At 42.6% G+C, this 21,903-nt stretch overlaps 1 protein-coding gene across 1 annotated transcript in view; it reads left to right on the forward strand.

Moving 5' to 3' along the window:
- htr2aa (5-hydroxytryptamine (serotonin) receptor 2A, genome duplicate a) overlaps positions 1-21,903 on the forward strand; it is a 38,798-nt gene that overhangs the window by 14,529 nt on the left and 2,366 nt on the right. The window contains exon 2 of the mRNA XM_039006537.1: positions 2,664-2,864. Within this exon, the coding sequence (XP_038862465.1) occupies positions 2,664-2,864 (201 nt within the window). The remainder of the gene's footprint in view (positions 1-2,663; positions 2,865-21,903) is intronic.

A 21,903-nucleotide genomic window follows, 5' to 3' on the forward strand; every position in this document is an offset into this window, starting at 1 on the left:
TCAGATTTCTCTATGCCGGTTGGGTCCACATAATTGAACAAATCCTTTAGCGGTCTCTGGAGCGACTCTTTATGTCTGAGTCGTTGATGAAAGACTTGGTGTATATACAGTTTGTGGTCATGCAGGTCTCTAGCTCTCCATCTCTTTGTTTTCTCTCCATCTATGCCCCTCTCCTCTCACTTTATCTTTTACTCGTCCTCTTTCCCCTTCTCTACCACTCTTCTCCCCCTCTCTCCCTCCACCCTGCTCTCTGTTTGGTAGGAAACACAAATCCAGCTTTGGTCAGGGGGAAGGCAAGCAAGCCTGAAGCTGTCAGCGAGTTTGAGGAGAAAAGCTCTTTCATTTATCTCCAGTGCCCAGATTGATGCCCCTGCCAATATCTGTATGAAAATATACAGCCTCCCTCTGTGGATAAAGGCTGCTTCCCTGGATTCCCTGCCTCTGGGCTCTCTTCTGCTTCCGTCAGTCAATATTGTTTTGTTTCCCGTTTTTACCCCACTGGGTACAGCAGGCGGACAAGCGAAAAAAATTATAACTTCACCCGACTTGTCCTCTTTCTTAGGGTGTACAGACGAGCGTGTGCACTTCTCTGCCGGAGCTGTGAAATGCTTCAGTGTCAAGTGCTTTTGAGTTTTTGAAAGGAGTGAAAATAGGTCCCTTTTCAGCAGACTTCTTTTCAAAAAGCGTTGAGGGGTAATTGACTGTGGCTGCTCTGCCTGGCCTTAGACCAGCATCATGGTTGCAGGTCAGAAAGACTCATTTAGGCTAAATCCTACAGGGTGGGATGGAGCCAAATCAGGCAGGATCTGCTGGTCATACACTACACGACTTCTAAAATCTTAACTTGCTCACATTTTCCCAAATCTTTCATTCTGTCCATCATCAAACCCCAGCATGCGTGTGCTCGCATCACACGATGATTCCCTAGTTGATCCTGCCTTGCGTTTCTCAGTTGGCGTAGGAAAAAACAGTAAGCTGCTGTATTAGTGTGCACATTGTTATGTGTAGAAACATCAAAAAAGAGACAGAGGTGCAGAATATAGACTTGTATAAAATAATAATGGGGCCATTTGCATGGCCCTGTGCCTCTTGTGGGTCGAGATTTCACTTAAGGACCAACCAAATGGTCTAAATGAGCAAAATCCGGAGCACCGGATTTCTCTCCACAGCTGAACCAATCTGTCTTCCATCAACTCGGTCCACACAGTGCTTGTTGTTGTTGCTTTCCTCTTCGCTATCATTATTTTGGTCTCACATGCTGAGTGCTCATCGGCTATTGGCAGCAGTCCTTGCCAAATCACATTGTAGCACAAGATGTACAACCAACATATCAGGATATCCGACAGGGGTCTGGAGAACAGAACAGCCATCATCGGTGCGTCCTTGACCCGCTCAAACTACGCGAGTCCCAACGTACTGGTCCTAGCCCAAGTTCATAGGATTTCACCCCGATCAGGAAAATTCATGGCAAAATCGTGTAGGGAAGGTACTAGACTATACAGGCCACAGGAGGCACATCATCATCATTATAAGATCCTAATCTGCAAACATAGACTGGGTCCATTTTCCTCCCCCTTCCCTATATCTTCACTCTTACCTCTCTTTCTCTTCCCTCCATCCATTATGGCACTCAGATGGGCAGACCAAAATATCTTATACGATAGAGAAGTGCATGCTGGGACGGCTTGAGGTCTAATGACTTCCCACTTCAGAGAGGTGAGAGAGAGGTAAGAGATGGAGAGAGAGGTGAGAGAGAGAGTTGCTGATAAAAAGATGTAGAAAGAGGCATTAGCATTGCTGGAGGTCTAATCCTTTTCCACCTCCATCGGAGAGGAAAGAGAGAAGTGAGAAAGAGTGATGAAGTGTGATGACAGAGAGATAGAGAGGAAGGAAGAGAAAGAGAGAGACATAGGGCTGTCAGTCCGTGACAATCAGTCCAAATAAACAGGCTTTACGTAAGGCTCTCCTTCAGGAGAGAGGAGAGGAGTGAGGGAGTCTGTGACCTCCCAACAGAGAGAAATAGAAATAGAGGAGGATAAATGGGAGAATGGAGAAACAGTGTAACTACCACATCTCACATGCCAACAGTGAGATTCCCTATCTCCAGCTTATTATCACATTCTACTGCCTGGTCTTTATTCTGCACTTTTACTGTGTACTCTTTTCATTTGGAGGTTGTATTTAGTTGTGTCTGTATGGGGGATGTAGCTACAGTTTCTCAAAAGATAGGGCACAGGGGCCTCTCTAAACTGCCTTGTACATTCTGAGAAAGGCTGCTTTGCGCTGTGTGTGTGAACATCAGACTTACTTTATAACACACACACACAAACTATGTTTTAGAGGGTTTGGAGGTGTTCCACGCATCTGAGTCATTCTATTTTATGTGTTTTGGTCACCTCATAAGAAGCTTTTTAGTTGCTATTACTACCCAACAACTCTTATAAAAACTTCACTGTCTCTGCAAATGCATTTTACAACCAACACTAATTCCATAAAAATAAATGTGGTAGGTGCTGAAAGTCACACATATATCGTGTAACTGGTATTCCCATTACAAGACAGGCTTGCTGTAATTGGTATTTAATTTCCTCTGTAAAAAAAGTACATCCGCAAAAAAACTATTTCCCAGAGTTCATTGAGTTTTCACTGTGTCCCCCCTACAGACCACTGGTGGCCCCTGCCCTCAGACCTGTGCCCTATCTGGATCTACCTGGATGTGCTGTTCTCCACAGCCTCCATCATGCACCTGTGTGCCATCTCTCTGGACCGCTACATCGCCATCAGAAACCCCCTCCACCACAGCCGCTTCAACTCCCGAACCAAAGCTCGCCTCAAGATCATGGCTGTCTGGACCATCTCTGTGGGTAAGAGACTGGAAGACAAGCCTGCACAAGTATATGATGCCCTCTTACTTTAGAGAGAGGGAAAGAGATAGAGAGAGTGAGGAAGAGAGAGAGGAAGAGAGAGCATGTGGGTCTTTCTATAAATAATGGGATCAACATTTCAAAATGGTTTGAAACAAAAATAAAAAGGATTTTCGTGCAGTTCCACATGTGCACTTAGAGGAATAAGTGTGAATATATGCAAATTGGCCCATAACTCCAGCTATACAACAACATAGGACTAGGACTATAATCCTTTAAGCAGGGTTCATTAAGACATTGGCAAGTCAAATTCAAGGACTTTCAGGGACTTTTCCAAGCACTTAATTGTTATTTTCACTGACCTCAATGTTATACAATTGTATAATTTACATAATTGTACATATAGCGCCTAATATATAACATCCCCCATTACCACTTCAAGAATAATGCATTTAGGGCAAAAAGGCCAACAAGTAGGGAGGGCATTAGCACTAAGAATAATAAAAAATGTTGGTCTTGCCAATGCATTGATTTTCTAATTATTATTACATTCTAAAATATGTGAGAATAAATGGGACATTGCCTGACTAAATAAATTGGATGCATGCATGACGATTTTTCTGTCGCCTACATGGCCGACGCAGGCACCATGAATAGAGCCATGAATAGTGGTAGCATGAATCTCACCATCGCTGTTATAAAATGAGAAAGTGACCAAAAAACTGGTTCCTTTTGTAATGGACGGATTTGTATGGAAAGCCAAGTTGAAGCCAACGTTGGATGTTGTCGTCATAATAACCTGGTTTTAACGCCACAGAGTTGCGCAACACCCTTCAATTGAAGCTGCGGAAACAAACAAAAGAGGCCAAATCTCTCATGAAAACGGATCAAAAATTTAATAACTTATAAATGGACTACAAGGACTTTTATGCACCAAATTGAGGAAATGTCCGATTTTCAAGGTAGGCCTACAGTACCAGTCAGAAGTTTGGACACACCTACTCATTCCAGGGTTTTTCTTTATTTGTACTATTTTCTACATTTTGAAGACATCAAAACTATGAAATAACACATATGGAATCATGTAGTAACCAAAAAAGTATTAAACAAATCAAAATATATTTTAGATTTAAGATTCTTCAAAGTAGCCACCCTTTGCCTTGATGACAGATTTGCACACTCTTGGCATTCTCTCAACCAGCTTTATTATGGCAAGAACATCTCAAATAAGCAAAGACTTTAAGACATGAAGGTCCGTCAATGCGGAAAATTTCAAGAACTTTGAAAGTTTCTTCAAGTGCAGTCGCAAAAACCATCAAGAGCTATGATGAAACTGTCTCTCATGAGGACCACCACAGGAAAGGAAGACCCAGAATTACCTCTGCTGCAGAGCATAAGTTCATTAGAGTTACCAGCCTCAGATTGCAACCCAAATAAATGCTAGTAACAGACACATCTCAACATCAACTGTTCAGAGGAGACTACGTGAATCAGGCCTTCATGGTTGAATTGCTGCAAAGAAATGCTTGCTTGGGCCAAGAAACATGAGCAATAAACATTAGACCGGTGGAAATCTCTCCCTTGGTCTGACGAGTACAAATTAGAGATTTTTGTTTGCAACCGCCGTGTCTTTGTGAGAGGCAGAGTAGGTGAACGGATGATCTCTGCTTGTGTGTGTAACAATATAGCTTCCGTTCCTCTCCTCGCCCCTACCTGGGCTCAAACCAGGGACCCTCTGCACACATCAACAACTGACACCCACGAAGCATCGTTACCATCGCGCCACAAAAGCCACGGCCCTTGCAGAGCAACTACTTCAAGGTCTCAGAGTGAGTGACGTCACCGATTGAAACGCTATTAGCGCGCACCCTACTAACTAGCTAGCTATTTCACATCAGTTACACTCACCCCCCTTTTGACCTCCTCCTTTTCCGCAGCAACCAGTGATCCGGGTCAACAGCATCAATGTAACAGTATAGCTTCCGTCCCTCTCCTCGCCCCGAACCAGGGACCCTCTGCACACAGACAACAGTCACCCTCGAAGCATCGTTACCCATCGCTCCACAAAAGCCGCGGCCCTTGCAGAGCAAGGGGAACAACTACTTCAAGGTCTCAGAGCGAGTGACGTCACCGATTGAAACGCTATTAGCGCGCACCCTGCTAACTGGCTAGCCATTTCACATCGGTTACATGTGGTTCCCACTGTGAAGCATGGATGAGAAAGTGTGATGGTGTGGGGGTGCTTTGCTGGTGACACTGTAGGTGATTTATTTAGAATTCAAGGCACACTTAACCAGCATGGCTACCACAGCATTCTGCAGCGATACGCCATCCCATCTGGTTTGCCCTTAGTGGAACTATAATTTATTTTTCAACAGGATAATGACCCAAAACACACCTCCAGGCTGTGTAAGGGCTATTTGACCAAGAAGGAGAGTGATGGGGAGCTGCATCAGATGACCTGGCCTCCACAATCACCCGACCTCCACCCAATTGAGATGGTTTGGGATGAGAGTGAAGGAGTGAAGGAAAAGCAGCCAACAAGTGCTCAGCATATGTGGGAACTCCTTCAAGACTGTTGGAAAAACATTCCGCATGAAGCTGGTTGAGAGAATGCAAAGAGAGAATGCCAAGAGTGTGCAAAGCTGTCATCAAGGCAAAGAGTGGGTACTTTGAAGAATATAAAATATATTTTGATTTGTGTATCACTTTTTTGGTTACTACAAGAATCCATATTTATTTTTTTATTTCACCTTTATTTAACCAGATAGGCTAGTTGAGAACAAGTTCTCATTTACAACTAAGACCAGGCCAAGATAAAGCAAAGCAGTGCAACAAAAACAACACAGAGTTACACATGGGATAAACAATCGTACAGTCAATAACACAATAGAAAAATCTGTATACAGTGTGTGCAAATGAAGTACGGAGGTAAGGCAATAAATAGGCCAATAGCGGTGAAGTAATTACAATTTAGCAATTTACACTGGAGTGATATATGTGCAGATGAGGATGTGCAGGCAGAAGAACTGGTGTGCAAAAGAGCAGAAAAACAAAATGAAATATGGGGATGAGGTAGGTAGGTGGTTGGATGGGCTATTTACAGATGGGCTATGTACAGATGCAGTGATCGGTAAGCTGCTCTGACAGCTGACGCTTAAAGTTAGTGAGGGAGATATAAATCTCCAACTTCAGAGATTTTTGCAATTCGTTCCAGTCATTGGCAGCAGAGAACTGGAAGGAGAGGCAGCCAAAGGAGGTGTTGGCTTTGGGGGTGACCAGTGAAATATACCTGCTGGAGTGCGTGCTACGGGTGGGTGTTGCTATGGTGACCAGTGAGCTGAGATAAGGCGGAGCTTTACCTAGCCAAGACTTATAGATGACCTGGAGCCAGTGGGTTTGGCGACAAATATGTAGCGAGGACCAGCCAGTGAGAGCATACAGGTCGGAGTGGTGGGTAGTATATGGGGCTTTGGTGACAAAACGGATGGCACTGTGATAGACTGCATCCAGTTTGCTGAGTAGAGTGTTGGAGGCTATTTTGTAAATGACATCACTGAAGTCAAGGATCGATAGGACAGTCAGTTTTACGAGGGTATGTTTGGCAGCATGAGTGAAGGAGGCTTTGTTGCGAAATGGTAAGCCGATTCTAGATTTAACTTTGGATTGGAGATGTTTGATGTGAGTCTGGAAGGAGAGTTTACAGTCTAGCCAGACACCAAGGTATTTATAGTTGTCAGAACCGTCCAGAATAGTGATGCTAGTCGGGCGGGCAGGTGCGGGCAGCGATCAGTTGAAGAGCATGCATTTAATTTTACTAGCATTTAAGAGCAATTGGAGGCCATGGAAGGAGTGTTGTATGGCGTTGAAGCTCGTTTGGAGGTTTGTTAACAACCTCCACCTCCACAACCTCCACCTCTACGTGTCGTCTACGTAGAGGTGGATCAAAGAATCACCCGCAGCAAGAGCGACATCAATGATATATACAGAGAAAAGAGTCGGCCCGAGAATTGAACCCTGTGGCACCCCCATAGAGACTGACAGAGGTCCGGACAACAGGCCCTCCGATTTGACACACTGAACTACTTCTCAGACTGAACACTGTCTGAGAAGTAGTTGGTGAACCAGGCGAGGCAGTCATTAGAGAAACCAAAGCTTTTGAGTCTGCCGATAAGAATTGAAAGAGTCGAAAGCCTTGGCCAGGTCGATGAAGACGGCTGCACAGTACTGTCTTTTATCGATGGCGGTTATGATATCGTTTAGGACCTTGAGCGTGGCTGAGGTGCACCCGTGACAAGCTCGGAAACCAGATTGCATAGCGGAGAAGGTACGTCAGGATTCGGTGATCTGTTTGTTCACTTGGCTTTCGAAGATTTTAGAAAGCCAGGGCAGGATGGATATAGGTCTATAACAGTTTGGGTCTAGAGTGTCTCCCCCTTTGAAGAGGGGGATGACCGCGGCCGCTTTCCAATCTTTAGGAATCTCAGATGATACGAAAGAGAGGTTGAACAGACTAGTAATAGGGGTTGCAACAATGGCGGTGTATAATTTTAGGTAGAGAGGGTCCAGATTGTCTAGCCCAGCTGATTTGTAGGGATCCAGATTTTTCAGCTCTTTCAGAACATCAGCTGTCTAGATTTGGGTGAAGGAGAAGCGGGGGGATGGGGGGGGGGGGGCTTGGGCAAGTTGCTGCGGGGGATGCAGAGCTGTTGGCCGGGGTAGCCAGGTGGAAAGCACGGCCAGCCGTAGAGAAATGCTTATTGAAATTCTCAATTATCGTGGATTAATCAGTGGTGACAGTGTTTCCTATTCTCAGTGCAGTGGGCAGCTGGGAGAAGGTGCTCTTATTCTCCATGGACTTTACAGTGTCCCAAAACTTTTTGGAATTAGTGCTGCAGGATGCTAATTTCTGTTTGAAAAATCTAGCCTTTGCTTTCCTAACTGACTGTGTGCATTGGTTCCTGACTTCCCTGAAAAGTTGCATATCACGGGGACTATTCGAAGCTAGTGCAGTACGCCACATGGTGTTTTTGTGCTGGTCAAATGGGCAGTCAAGTCTGGAGTGAACCAAGGGCTGTATCTGTTCTTAGATCAACATTTTTTGAAAGGGGGGATACTTATTTTAGATGGTGAGGAAAGCACTTTTAAAGAACAACCAGGCATCCTCTACTGATGGGATGAGGTCAATATCCTTCCAGGATACCCGGGCCAGGTCGATTAGAAAGTGCACTGTTGATGTCTTCCCAATTGTTCTGCAATGTAGAAAATAGTCAAAATAAAGAAAAAACATTGAATAAGTCGGTGTGTCAACTTTTGACTAGTACTGTAGTACTGTATTGCAGTACTTGCATTTCTGATCTTGATGCTTTTTCTGTTAACTGTAAATCAAGCAGTAAAGTGTATTCATGGACGCCAAGGGAAGCCAGGCTTCCCCCCCAAAATTAGCAACAAAAAAACATGAAATAATTTATCTTTCGTCTCTCTGTGTTTCATAATTTTCCTTCAATTCGCAAGAGGCTGAATGTATCTCACAGGAGAAAGCATCTGAGTGAGAGAAACAGCGCCACACTGTCTCTCAATGTGTACACCATCTATCTGATACTATTTGGTCCAAACGAGTATGACATTGTAGCATTGAATGCAAGGGAAGCCAGCAAGCATTTGGCCTCCCTTGATAAAAAAAAAGAATACAAATTTGCCATCAGCGTTGAGCTAAACTGAGCGAGCTCAACCGTGAATGGTCTTGGCGGGGGGGGGGAAAAGAAAACGTCTCTCCTATCAAATCGCTTTGAGAGCATATGTCATTAACAGAAACAACTTGAACTGTTTCATCTCATTGTGTTGTCCACCGTTTGCTAGCTAGCTAACTAAAATTGGTCCTTTCCTAAATTAGCCGTGGATGGAGATAGTGATTTGGACTGTGGTTTTAATTCATTCTCCACACTGGCCAATGATTATAACGACGATTCTGATCCAACCATTAAGTTATACATTGTTGTGCCCCTGGCCTGAGAGGATGGAAGTTTAATATGTACAGTAGCTAGATGTAGAAGGCTAATAATAACCAGCTAATATTGCCAATGAATAGAAGTTAGGCTAGCGAGCAAGCATTTTAGCCAGGTAGCCTAGGACAACAAAAAAGAAAAGCTTTTTTTGTCACTATATTAGACTAAGCAGGGGTGATTTGATGATGTTGAAACGTTAAAGTTGAAATGGTGCTGGAATAGTGGAGGCAGCTCCTGTTTTCTTTGCGACTTGCGGTAACTCTCTGTGGTTCTAAATCAATAGTTGTTTAGTGGTCTGAAAATGTTGGAAACATGTACAGTTGAAGTCGGAAGTTTACATACACTTAGGTTGGAGTCATTAAAACTAGTTTTTCAACCTCTCCACAAATGTCTTGTTAACAAAATATCGTTTTGGGAAGTCTGTTAGGACATCTACTTTGTGCATGACACAAGTAATTTTTCCAACAAGTGTTTACAGACAGATTTTTTCACTTAGAATCCATTGTATCACAATTCCAGTGGGTCAGAAGTTTACATACACTAAGTTGACTGTGCCTTTAAACAGCTTGGAAAATTCCAGAAAATGATGTCATGGCGTTAGAAGCTTCTGATAGGCCAATTGACATCATTTGAGTCAATTGGAGATGTACCTGTGGATGCATTTCAAGGCCTACCTTCAAACTCAGTGCCTCTTTGCTTGACATTATGGGAAAATCAAAAGAAATCAGCCAAGACCTCAGAAAAAAATTGTAGACCTCCACAAGTCTGATTCATCCTTGGGAGCAATTTCCAAACGCCTGAAGGTACCACTTTCATCTGTACAAACAATAGTACGCAAGTATAAACACCATGGGACCACGCAGCCATCATACCGCTCAGGAAGGAGACGCGTTCTGTCTCCTAGAGATGAAAGTACTTTAGTGCGAAAAGTGAAAATCAATCCCAGAACAACAGCAAAGGACCTTGTGAAGATCCTGGAGGAAAAGGGTACAAAAGTATTTATATCCACAGTAAAACGAGTCCTATATCAATATAACCTGAAAGGCCTCCCAGCAAGGAAGAAGCCACTGCTCCAAAACCGCCATAAAAAAAGCCAGACTACGGTTTGCAACTGCACATGGGAACAATGTTCTCTGGTCTGATGAAACAAAAATTGAACTGTTTGGCCATAAAGGGGAAAAGGGGAGGCTTGCAAGCCGAAGAACACCATCCCAACCGTGAAGCACGGGGGTGGCAGCATCTTGTTGTGGTGGTGCTTTGCTGCAGGGGGGACTGGTGCACTTCACAAAATAGATTGCATCATGAGAATCAAAATGATGTGGATATATTTAAGCAACATCTCATCAGTCAGGAAGTTAATGCTTGGTCGCAAATGGGTCTTCCAAATGGACAATGACCCCAAGTATACTACCAAAGTTGTGGCAAAATGGCTTAAGGACAACAAAGTCAAGGTATTGGAGTGGCCATCACAAAGCCCTGACCTCAATCTTATAGAAAATTTGTGGGCAGAACTGTAAAAGCGTGTGCGAGCAAGGAGGCCTACAAACCTGACTCAGTTACACCAGCTCTGTCAGGAGGAATGGGCCAAAATTCACCCAACTTATTGGGGAAAGCTTGTGGAAGGCTACCCGAAACGTTTGACCCAAGTTAAACAATTTAAAGGCAATGCTACCAAATACTAATTGAGTGTATGTAAACTTCTGACCCACTGGGAATGTGATGAAAGAAATAAAAGCTGAAATAAATAATTCTCTCTACTATTATTCTGACATTTCACATTCTTAAAATAAAGTGGTGATCCTAACTGACCTAAGACAGGGAATTTTTATTAGGATTAAATGTCAGGAATTGTGAAAAACTGAGTTTAAATGTATTTGGCTGAGGTGTATGTAAACTTCCAACTTCAACTGTACTTGCTCAACAATGCTGTAGGTCATGTAACTGTCTGTTAAATGCAATATGTGTCGTGGACTTTAACGGACAGAGGTTGCTATCTGGTTTTGTCTTAAAACAAAGGTGTGGTTGAATTTATTCTGCTACTGTCTTCTAATGTTTCGGCCTTTAGGCCTATCACGGTCACAAGGCATATGAATTAACAGCAAACAACGCAATTATCACAACACATACAGTGTAGGTTGTAATGTTTTTTTGGGGGGGTTACCCATGCACCGCTACTGAAATCAAGACTACAACAGAAGATCAACTTCAATTTGCTTGGGATATTAGATCCATGTGGATCCAGGCTTCATTGGTGTAACGAATGATACAAAATATTCGGGACATTCCTCGCAAAACGTGTTTTTTCCAGTGTGGTTGCATCGCATGCACTATCACAACAACTGTTGTCATTTGACTATCAAATCCCGAAAATTCCTTCCTGGATCAGATTATGATGTGTGGTGAAGCACCACAGTGTAATTAAACAGCTCAACAACAAATGCACATCCAACAAGTATTATTCATAATTATTGAAGGACCATGTTAATGTCAGTATTGATTTAGGTTTTAAGTATCAAGGTATGGTGACTTTTTCGGGTAGAAGCATTCGTATTTGTAATCGCATACATTATTTTAGATGTGTGTGCCCATGAAAACGTTTTTCTCTCCTTGCATAAGGAGACACAAAATGTTAAGTAGTTACACTGAATTTCTGAGATCTCTATACAAAAAACTGTCAGACAGATAGATCCAGTATTGTTATAGGTTTCAAGTTTGTCTAATTTAAATGGTGGGGGGGTGCATATTTAGAAACTGGTCTTTGTCAAACACCACCACATTGCTGGAGGAGGGAGGGAGGCAGTGAACAGGGGAATGAAAGAAGGAGAATGACTGTAATTTAAGTTTCAAGGTCCAAATATTTTAATGTAAGTGTCAAGGCGACTGAACGATCAAGAATTTATAATGGCATAGTTGATATCCAGCTGATCAAGTCAATGGCCTAGCATGAAAAGGAAATTATGAGCCACTAATGCAGCCTGATCCATCAAGGCGTTAGACTTAGCGCAGAACAGGTATTTCCAAGTATTTCTGTCTCGAAGCTGAAGTTGCAGCTAAAATGAGACATGCCCTGCTGTAGTTTCATCAACCAACTTTTAGGGTCCAAATAACCAGATAAAAATTTGTTTGACCAAAAATTATTGACATGAGAATAGTTGAGGGTCAATCAGATCTCATCGTGACAACTGCCTGTCAAATAAAATTGTATCACCACATGCTTCGTAAAACAAAAGGTGTGGACTAAATGTGAAATGCTTACTTACTGGCCTTTCCCAACAATGCAGAGAGAAAGAAATAGAGAAATAATAGAAAAGTAAAACACGTAACAATAAAAGTCTCTAAGAGCTTTCTACACCTGGATTGTGCAGCGTTTGCCCATTATTCTTTTCACAATTCTTCAAGCTCTGTCAAATTGGTTGTTGATCATTGCTAGACAACCATTTTTAGGTCTTGCCATAGATTTTCAAGCAGATTTAAGTCAAAACTGTAACTCGGCACCCAGAAACATTCGCTGTCTTGGTGGCAAACAACTCCAGTGTAGATTTTGCCTTGTGTTTTAGGTTGTTGTCCTGCTGAAATGTGAATTCATCTCCCAGTGTCTGGTGGGAAGCAGACTGAACTAGGTTTTCCTCTGGGATTTTGCCTGTGCTTAGCTCCATTCCATAAATGTTTTATCCTAAAAAACTCCCCAGTCCTTCATGATTACAAGCATACCCATAACAGGATGCAGCCACCACTATGCTTGAAAATATGAAAAGTGGTACTTAGTAATATGTTGTATTGGATTTGCCCCAATTTGCAATGAGGACAAAAAGTTAATTGCTTTGACACATTTTTTCCAGAATTACTTTAGTGCCTTGTTTCAAACAGAATGCATGTTTTGGAATAATTTATTCTGTACAGGCTTCCTTCTTTTCACTAGTATTAGCATTAGTATTGTGGAGTAACTACAATGTTGATGATCCATCCTAAGTTTTCCCCTATCACAGCCATTAAACTCTGTAATGGTTTTAAAGTCATCGTTGGCCTCATGGTGAAATCCCTGAGCGGCAACTGAGTTAGGAAGAACGACTTTTATCTTTGTAGTGACTTGGTGTATTACTACACCTTCCAAAAATGTAATTAATAACTTCACCATGCTCAAAAGGGATATTCAATGTTTTTGTTACCTATCTACTGTCGTGTCTTTGCTATCATTAAATTGAAGACTTATAGTTTTTATCAAAGATTCCTGTAATTAGGGATTACGCGATCAACTGAGTTGTAACGTAACTAATTAACTATGAATTCGAGGGCACCAGGGAAAGTAGTCAGATTACAAAGTTATAATTTCCCAATATAACCTTTCAGATATTTTCATATCTGATCAATAGTCTTCTGATTAATGATTTATTTATTTTACCTCACGTTAGTCTCATTCCAAACGTCGTAAATTGTTGGTTATCTGCACGAACCCAGTCTTCACTATGAGTCATCCATACATCAATTGTCTTAAATCATTTATTTATTACTAACTAATTAATTCACAGAAATGCATAAACAAACAAACAAACTTAAAAATAGTTACATGAAATGATGGGAGAAATATGCCCTAGTGGGCTGAACCGGCATGGCGGCTTGTTAGACAAAGGAAAAATTGGCGTTCGACCAAGAAGTCACTACAGAGTTCATAATTATAACAATTGACATGCTAATCATTTACACATGAACGCTCACTCATTCGGGAACAATTGCAATCAATATATATATATTTACGCTCATTGTGTGTCGTCTTGATCGTTGGAGAGAAGTTAGTTTTGGTTGGAGTTCCTTCTGTCTCGGTTATTGTGGTTAGTTCAGAGTGACATTCGTTATAGAATGGAGGTTTCGGCGGTTGTCTTTCTTCGCGTTCAATGATACCGAATTCCTAGCTGCAGACTAGTAGTCAATATCAAAGACTTGTTCTTATTCATCTAAGAGTTTAACCACGTGGTATGGTTAAAGATTCAGCAATGGTACTTAACCTTCGTTCTCCCCATGGAGGATAAACATGGTCTAATGGTAATTTCTCAGAGTTGGCTTTTATTCAGATAGCAGGAAGGGGCTGTCCTTGGATGTCTGACCCAACTGGCTCAGGGGCGGGTCCTCGGGTTTAGTTCAAATCAAAAAGGGATTTGTATTTTTCTTCATTTTCTTCATCTTCACAGTCCAAAATCATATTACACAATTATACAAACAGTATCATACTCACTCATTCATTTTATACAACAAACAGATGTAAACCTCATATCTGAGGTTATTATATAAACAGCGGTATGGTAATGTAGCCCCACAGTCTCACATGAGTTTCCCACGTGGTGACAAACGGGCATGTTAATAGCTGGACTCTCCACCGATCTTTTATGCTTTTGCAGGAACATGAAATATGTTCGTACCTCAAGTTCTGTGAGGTGGAAGAAAATTCCTTTGTCCTGAAAGTTTACCCTCTCCCTAATACTGTTTGGCCATGAGGAGATTCTCAGGAATTTACGACGTCTCTCTGTGATCACAGCATGGGTTGAAGGAGGAAAGGGAGAGGCAGGGAGAGGGGGATGGGGTTTGCAATACCCAAGCAGGCAACGTCATGACACTACCAATAGGTGCCCTTCATTGCGGGGCATTGGAAAGTCTCCCTGGTCTTTGTGGTTGAATCTATGTTTGAAATTCCCTGCTCGACTGAGGGACCTTACAGATAATTGTATGTGTGGGGTACAGAGATAAGGTAGTCATTCAAAAATCATGTTAAACACTATTATTGCACACAGAGTGAGTCCATGCAACTTTTATGTGACTAGTAAGCAAATGTTGATTTATTTATGCTTGCCATAACAAAGGGGTTGAGTACTTATTGACTTGAAAGATTTCAGCTTTTCATTTTTTATTAATTAGGAAATATTTTGTCATTATGCACGTAACGCTGGTGACAGGTGTGCGCCCTAACAAGCAGCCTGGTGACCTAGAGGCCGGAGAGGGAGCACACGTGACAGTACCCCCTCCTCGGCGCATTCGGCTCCAGCAGCAGGACGACAACCACAGGGACAATCCCGGGGATCTGGAGCGGACCGGTCGCCTCCCCTGAGGAGCAGAAACCAGACGAACCACCTGAGGAATGAGAGCCTGATGAGCCGGCTGAGACCTCCCCAGTTGCCTCGGTTGAGGCACGGGAACCTGTTCACCCAGCTTAGGCATGGGAGCCTACAAACTGGCTGAGGCCTCCCAGGTAGATCTGGCTCCAACACCCGGACCCGACATCACCCCAACACAAAAAAAACACTCCCCAATGCTTCCCTTTGTTGAGTCGTCATTCTGTAATGATGTACGCTGAGAGTCGGGAAGCAAGTTCAGGGAGTGAATACGTTTAATTAATAAATGAATAAAACAAGAAATACAAACAGCGCACCGACATGAAACAGCAACAATGACGACTGGGGAAGAAACCAAAGGGAGTGACATATAAAGGGCAGGTAATCAAGGAGGTGATGGAGTCCAGGTGAGTGTCATTATGCGCGTAACTCTGGTGACAGGTGTGCGCCCTAACGAGCAGCCTGGTGACCTAGAGGCCGGAGAGGGAGCACACGTGACAGGCTGTATAACAACAAAATGTGGAAAAAGTCATGGGGTGGGAATACTTTCTGAATGCACTGTATTTGATTAACTATTTAACTAACTATTTAGCAGTCTTAGGGCTTAGAGGTAGAAAATGTTCAGCGTCCTGTTGGTTACAGACTTGGTGCATCGGTATCACTTGCCGTGCAGTAGCAGAGAGAGCAGTCTATGACTTGGGTGGCTAGAGTCTGACCATTTTTAGGGCCTTCCTCTGACACCACCTGGTATAGAGGTCCTGGATGGCAGGTAGCTCCGTCCCAGTGATGTTCTGGGCCATAGTCACTAGCCTCTGTAGTACCTTGCGGTTAGATGCCAAGCATTTGCCATACCAAGTGGTGATGCAGCCAGGCAATATGCTCTCAAAGGTGCAGGTGTAGAGCTTTTGAGGATCTAAGGGCCCATACCAAATATTTTCAGCCTGCTGAGGGGTAAGAGGCATTGTCATGCCCTCTTCATGACTATTGGTGTGTTTGGAACATGATAGGTCCTTAGTGATGTAGAACACCCACTCCACTTCATCCCCGTCGATATGAGTGCTCGGCACTCTGTTTCCTGTTGTCCACGATCAGCTGCTTTGCTGAGGGAGAGGTTGTTGTCCTGGCACCACACTGCCAGATCTCTGACTTCCTCCCTGTGGATGAACATGGAGTACAGGAGGGGACTAAGCACACACACTTGAGGTGCCCCTGTTTTGAGGGTCAGCATGGGGGATGTGTTGTTGCCTAACCTCACCACATGTGGGTGTCTAGTCAGGAAGTCCAGGATCCAGTTGCAGAGGGAGGTGGTCAGTCCCAGGGTCCTTAGCTTAGTGATGCGCTAGGAGGGCACTATGGTGTTGAACGCTGAGTTGTAGTCAATGACTTGTGTGGCTCCTTTCCAATGGCTCAATACCACCACTAATGATCCAGTCTTGCTGTGTAGAGACCCAGGGAGGCAGGGAGGGACAATGTCACATAGAACCAGGGAAGCAGAGAGAGACAACACACAATGTAGGGAGAAATTAACTCCCGATATGACTCATCATTCCACAGGTTCCAGGTCCCAAGCGGAGCGCTAGAATATGATACGATGCCGCCTGCAAATTAAATAAGATTATGTATGTCACTGCTGCTTATCTACATGTTAGGTCTCTTTTATCTGCACACGGCAGAGAGAGAGAGAGAGAGGCTGAAGTGTAGCTGATGTTACACAGAACTGAGATGATGTATGCTGTTTAACAAACCCTGGAACAGTGCTGCTACTGCCCAGCCTATTGCACAAGAATGCTACCACAGAGAGACATCCCTGAAGACCTTACAAAATCCCACACATACACAGAACACACATGTCTACACGTACACACACCTCATCCTGTACACACGCACACCCACCTCACCCTGCCATGACCAAGGAATGTTCCTTGGCCATGACCAGGACGTTATTAACTTTTCATATCAAACAAGATAACTTTTGTAAGACCGCCAAGCTCAATTAAAGAATAATACTATTTGGTCTTTGAAACCGGCAGTTATTTTCTTTCCTGTTGAATCATTAAGGAGGTTCCTATAGCTTCCTGTATCTCTGTCATGTATTGTGCCTCAATGTTGGTCTGACAGACAGAGACTGAAAGCATCCCTCGGGGCTATTTTTCTCCCTTCAGACACACTAAGCTATAGTGTCCTCGAACAAAGAAACACGCAATAACCAAAGCCGTAACAATGTACGTGTTGGCATCAGCAGTTCCATGATAATGTAACTGCCACTGAAAGATTTTTTGCAAATATGGAGAAATAATTAGCTGAGCTGTGTTTATTGGAGTAGTAGTAAATTGCTCCTACAGAGCAGAGATACTGACCTAAGGTCAGTTTAAAAAAAATTCTTCCTGGGGTTAAGCTCATGTTTTGTGTCAGTGTGGTCTCCAACCCGGAGCTCTTTGTGTCTGTGGTTCTGGTGTGGACGTGTTAGTGTGGAACCATGGCAGAGATGGTTGAGATGTCTGGATCAGGTATGTGTTCTTTGGTCTGTCTCCAACTGCTGGGCCGGGTGTGCTGCTGCTCTGCTCTACAGAAACCACTGAAGACCCAGGGCAACGTGAAGCTAGTCCAAACAACCTGTAATACTAGGGTGGAATGGAGTAAAGACACATGATGGGGGTGGATAGCAACAGAGAAGGAATATAAACAAAGGATTACATGATGAAATGTTGGACTTGAGTCATATGATTGATTCAGGGTTCCATGGCCATCTGGATAGCAGAAGATTGTCTTGACTATATGTCAACTGCTTCCACATCCCAACCCACACAAGAAGACATCTCTTGACGCGATTGCGTTTCTGCATTTCAAGTTTGTCTTGGTTCATCCTTTAAACATGCCCTGGATTTCAACAAAGCCAGCCAAAAATAATTGATTACAATCCCTCCCTGGTTAAGAAAAGATCAACTCGAAGGAAAAACTCCACCTTTCTTTCTCCTTTTAGTCTCAACCCCTTCCAAATAGTGCATTCGGAAAGTATTCAGACCCCTTCTCTTTTTCCACATTTTGTTACGTTACAGCCTTATTCTAAAATCGATTAAATATGTTTTTTTCCTCATCAATCTACACACAATAGCCCATAATGACAAAGCAAAAATAGGTTTTTAGAATCTTTCGCAAATGTATCATCCTGGAGATATTTCTACAACTTCCTTGGAGTCCACATGTGGTAAATTCAATAGATTAGACATGATTTGGAAAGGCACACACCTGTTTATATAAGGTCCCACAGTTGACAATGCATGTCAGAGCAAAAACCAAGCCATTACTCGAAGGAATTGTCAGTAGAGCTCCAAGACAGGATTGTGTCGAGGCACAGATCTGGGAAAGGGTAGCAAAACATTTCTGCAGCATTCAAGGTCCCCAAGAACACAGTGGCCTCCATCATTCTTAGATGGAAGAAGTTTGGAACCTCCAAGACACTTCCTAGATCTGGCCATCTGGCCAAACTGAGCAATCGGGGGAGAAGGGCCTTGGTCATGGAGGTGACCAAGAACCCGATGGTCACTCTGATAGAGCTCTCCAGAGTTCCTCTGTGGAGATGGGAGAGCCTTTCAGAAGGACAACCATCTCTGCAGCACTCCACCAATCAGACCTTTATGGTAGAGTGGCCAAACGTAAGCCACTCCTCAGTAAAAGGCACATGACAGCCCGCTTGGAGTTTGAGTGGCCTGCCAGAGCCTGAACTTGAACCCAATCGAACATCTCTGGAGAGACCTGAAAATAACTGTGCAGCGACGCTCCCCAACCAACCTGTCAGAACTTGAGAGGATCTGCAGGGAAGAATGGGAGAAACTCCCCAAGTGTGCCAAGCTTGTTGCGTCATACCTAAGAAGACTCTCGGCTGTAATTGTCAGAATGGTGGGTGTAGCTGGTGTATGCAGTCAGGTGCAGGAGAGCAGAGAATTGGGAGCAATGTAACTTTACTCAGAATAATGAATGGTGCAAGGTAAAACAATACACTTGCCCAAACACAAAACACATGAACATCAACTTTTACGCACGGGCAAGAAACAGCACCCGTCGAAATAACCAGTCACCAACATACCGAACATGACATAAAACAATCCCGCACAACGCCATGCGGGAAACAGAGGGTTAAATACATGAACAATAATTAGGGGAATGAAAAACAGGTGTGTAGAAACAAAGACAAAACAAATGGAAAATGAAAAGTAGATCGGCGATGGCTAGTAGATCGGCGATGGCTAGTAGACCGGCGATGCCGACTGCCGAGCGCCGCCCGAACAAGGAGAAGAACCAATTTCGGCTGAAGTCGTGACAGTAATCACTGCCAAAGGTGCTTCAACAAAGTACTGAGTAAAGGGTCTGAATAGTTCTGAATAGTTATTTCTAACACATTTGCAAAAAACTGTTTCTGATTTGTCAATATGGGGTATTGTGTGTAGATTGATGAGGGGGGAAAACGATTGAATTGGGATTGGGGGCAGCATTTTCACGTTCGGATGAAAAGCGTGCCCAGAGTAAACTTCCTGCTACTCAGGCCCAGAAGCTAATATATGCATATTATTAATAGATTTGGAGAAAAAAACACTCTGACGTTTCTAAAACTGTTTGAATGATGTCTGTGATTATAACAAAACTCATATGGCAGGCAACAACCTGAGAAAAATCCAACTAGGAAGTGGGAAATCTGAGGTTTGTAGTTTTTCAACTCATTGCCATTCTAATATACAGTGTAAATGGTGTCATATTGCACTTCCTAACGCTTCCACTAGATGTCAACAGTCTTTAGAACTTTGTTTGAGGCTTCTACTGTGAAGGGGGAGAGAATGAGAGCTGTTTCAACCAGGTGTCTGGCAGAATACCATGAGCTGGTCACGCTCGTGGCCGTGAGAGCGACCTGCGTTCCATTGCATTTCTAAAGACAAAGGAATTGTCCGGTTGAAACATTATTGAAGATTTATGTTAAAAACATCCTAAAGATTGATTCTATACATCGTTTGACATGTTTCTACAAACTGTAATATAACTTTTTGGACTTTTCGTCTGAACTTTCGCCTGGACTTGCCCGCGCCTCGTGAGTTTGGATTTGTGAACTAAACGGATTTGTGAACTAACAAAAAGGAGGTATTTGTACATAAATGATGGACTTTATTGAACAAAACAAACATTTATTGTGGAACTGGGATTCCTGGGAGTGCATTCTGATGAAGATCATCAAAGGTAAGTGAATATTTATAATGCTATTTCTGTTTTCTGTTGACTCCACAACATGGCGGGTATCTGTATGGCTTGTTTTTGTGTTTGAGCGCCGTACTCAGATTATTGCATGGGGTGCTTTTTTCGTAAAGCTTTTTTGAAATCTGACACAGCGGTTGCATTAAGGAGAAGTATATCTTTAATTCTGTGCATAACACTTGTATCTTTTATCAAAGTTCATGATGAGTATTTCTGTAAATTGATGTGGTTCTCTGCAAATTCGCCGGATGTTTTCGAGGCACAACATTACTGAACATAACGCGCCAATGTAAACTGAGATTTTTGGATATAAATATGAACTTTATCGAACAAAACACACATGTATTGTGTAACATGAAGTCCTATGAGTGCCATCTCATGAAGATCATCAAAGGTTAGTGATTCATTTTATCTCTATTTCTGCTTTTTGTGACTCCTCTCTTTGGCTGGAAAATGGCTGTATGTTTTCTTGTGACTAGGCTCTGACCTAACATAATCATATGGTGTGCTTTCGCTGTAAAGCCTTTTTGAAATCGGACATGATGGGTAGATTAACAAGAAGTTAAGCTTTAATTTGGTGTATTGCACTTGTGAATGTATGAAAGTTAAATATTTCAAAAAAATATTTTTGAATTTCGCGCTCTGCCTTTTCAGCGGATGTTGTCGAGGCGGAACCCCTAGCCTTAATTAACATAACAAAATGTCGGTCTGAATACATTTCCAAATGCACTGTATATCTTTAGACGGGGCCCACTGGGCACAGACGTCAATTCAACATCTATTCTTGTTGGTTCCAAGTAATTTCATTGAAATGACGTGGAAAAAACATTGATTTAACCAGTGTGTGCCAAGTGGGAGGAGATCATCAGGGTGAAGAGAAACGCAGACAAAACTTACGTTTTTATTATTTCCGAATTCTGGGTATACAAGCATGTTGATGGATTTTTGGCCTCCTAAATATGACAATAAAATGCTGACTGTAGCCTTGTCAGAAAATAAAATAAAATTGTATTTGTCACGTGCCGAATACAACGGTGGTAGACTTTACTCTGAAATGCTTGCTTACGAGCCCTTCCTAACGATGCAGAGTTTAAAAAGTATATAAATATTAAAAACAGTAACACAAGAGGAATAGAATACACAATAATGAAGCTAGAAACAAGGGAGTACCAGATCAATGTTCAAGTGTATGAGGTATTTGAGGTAGATATGTACATAAAGGCAGGGTAAAATGACTAGGCATCAGGATAGATAATAATAAGGTATTTGAGGTAGATATGTACATAAAGGCAGGGTAAAATGACTAGGCATCAGGATAGATAATAATAAGGTATTTGAGGTAGATATGTACATAAAGGCAGGGTAAAATGACTAGGCATCAGGATAGATAATAATAAGGTATTTGAGGTAGATATGTACATAAAGGCAGGGTAAAGTGACTAGGCATCAGGATATATAATAATAAGGTATTTGAGGTAGATATGTACATAAAGGCAGGGTAAAGTAACTAGGCATCAGGATATATAATAATAAGGTATTTGAGGTAGATATGTACATAAAGGCAGGGTAAAATGACTAGGCATCAGGATAGATAATAATAAGGTATTTGAGGTAGATATGTACATAAAGGCAGGGTAAAGTGACTAGGCATCAGGATAGATAATAATAAAGTATTTGAGGTAGATATGTACATGAAGG

This window comes from Salvelinus namaycush, chromosome 13 (genome assembly GCF_016432855.1).
Source record: "Salvelinus namaycush isolate Seneca chromosome 13, SaNama_1.0, whole genome shotgun sequence".
In the NCBI taxonomy this organism is placed as follows: domain Eukaryota; kingdom Metazoa; phylum Chordata; class Actinopteri; order Salmoniformes; family Salmonidae; genus Salvelinus; species Salvelinus namaycush.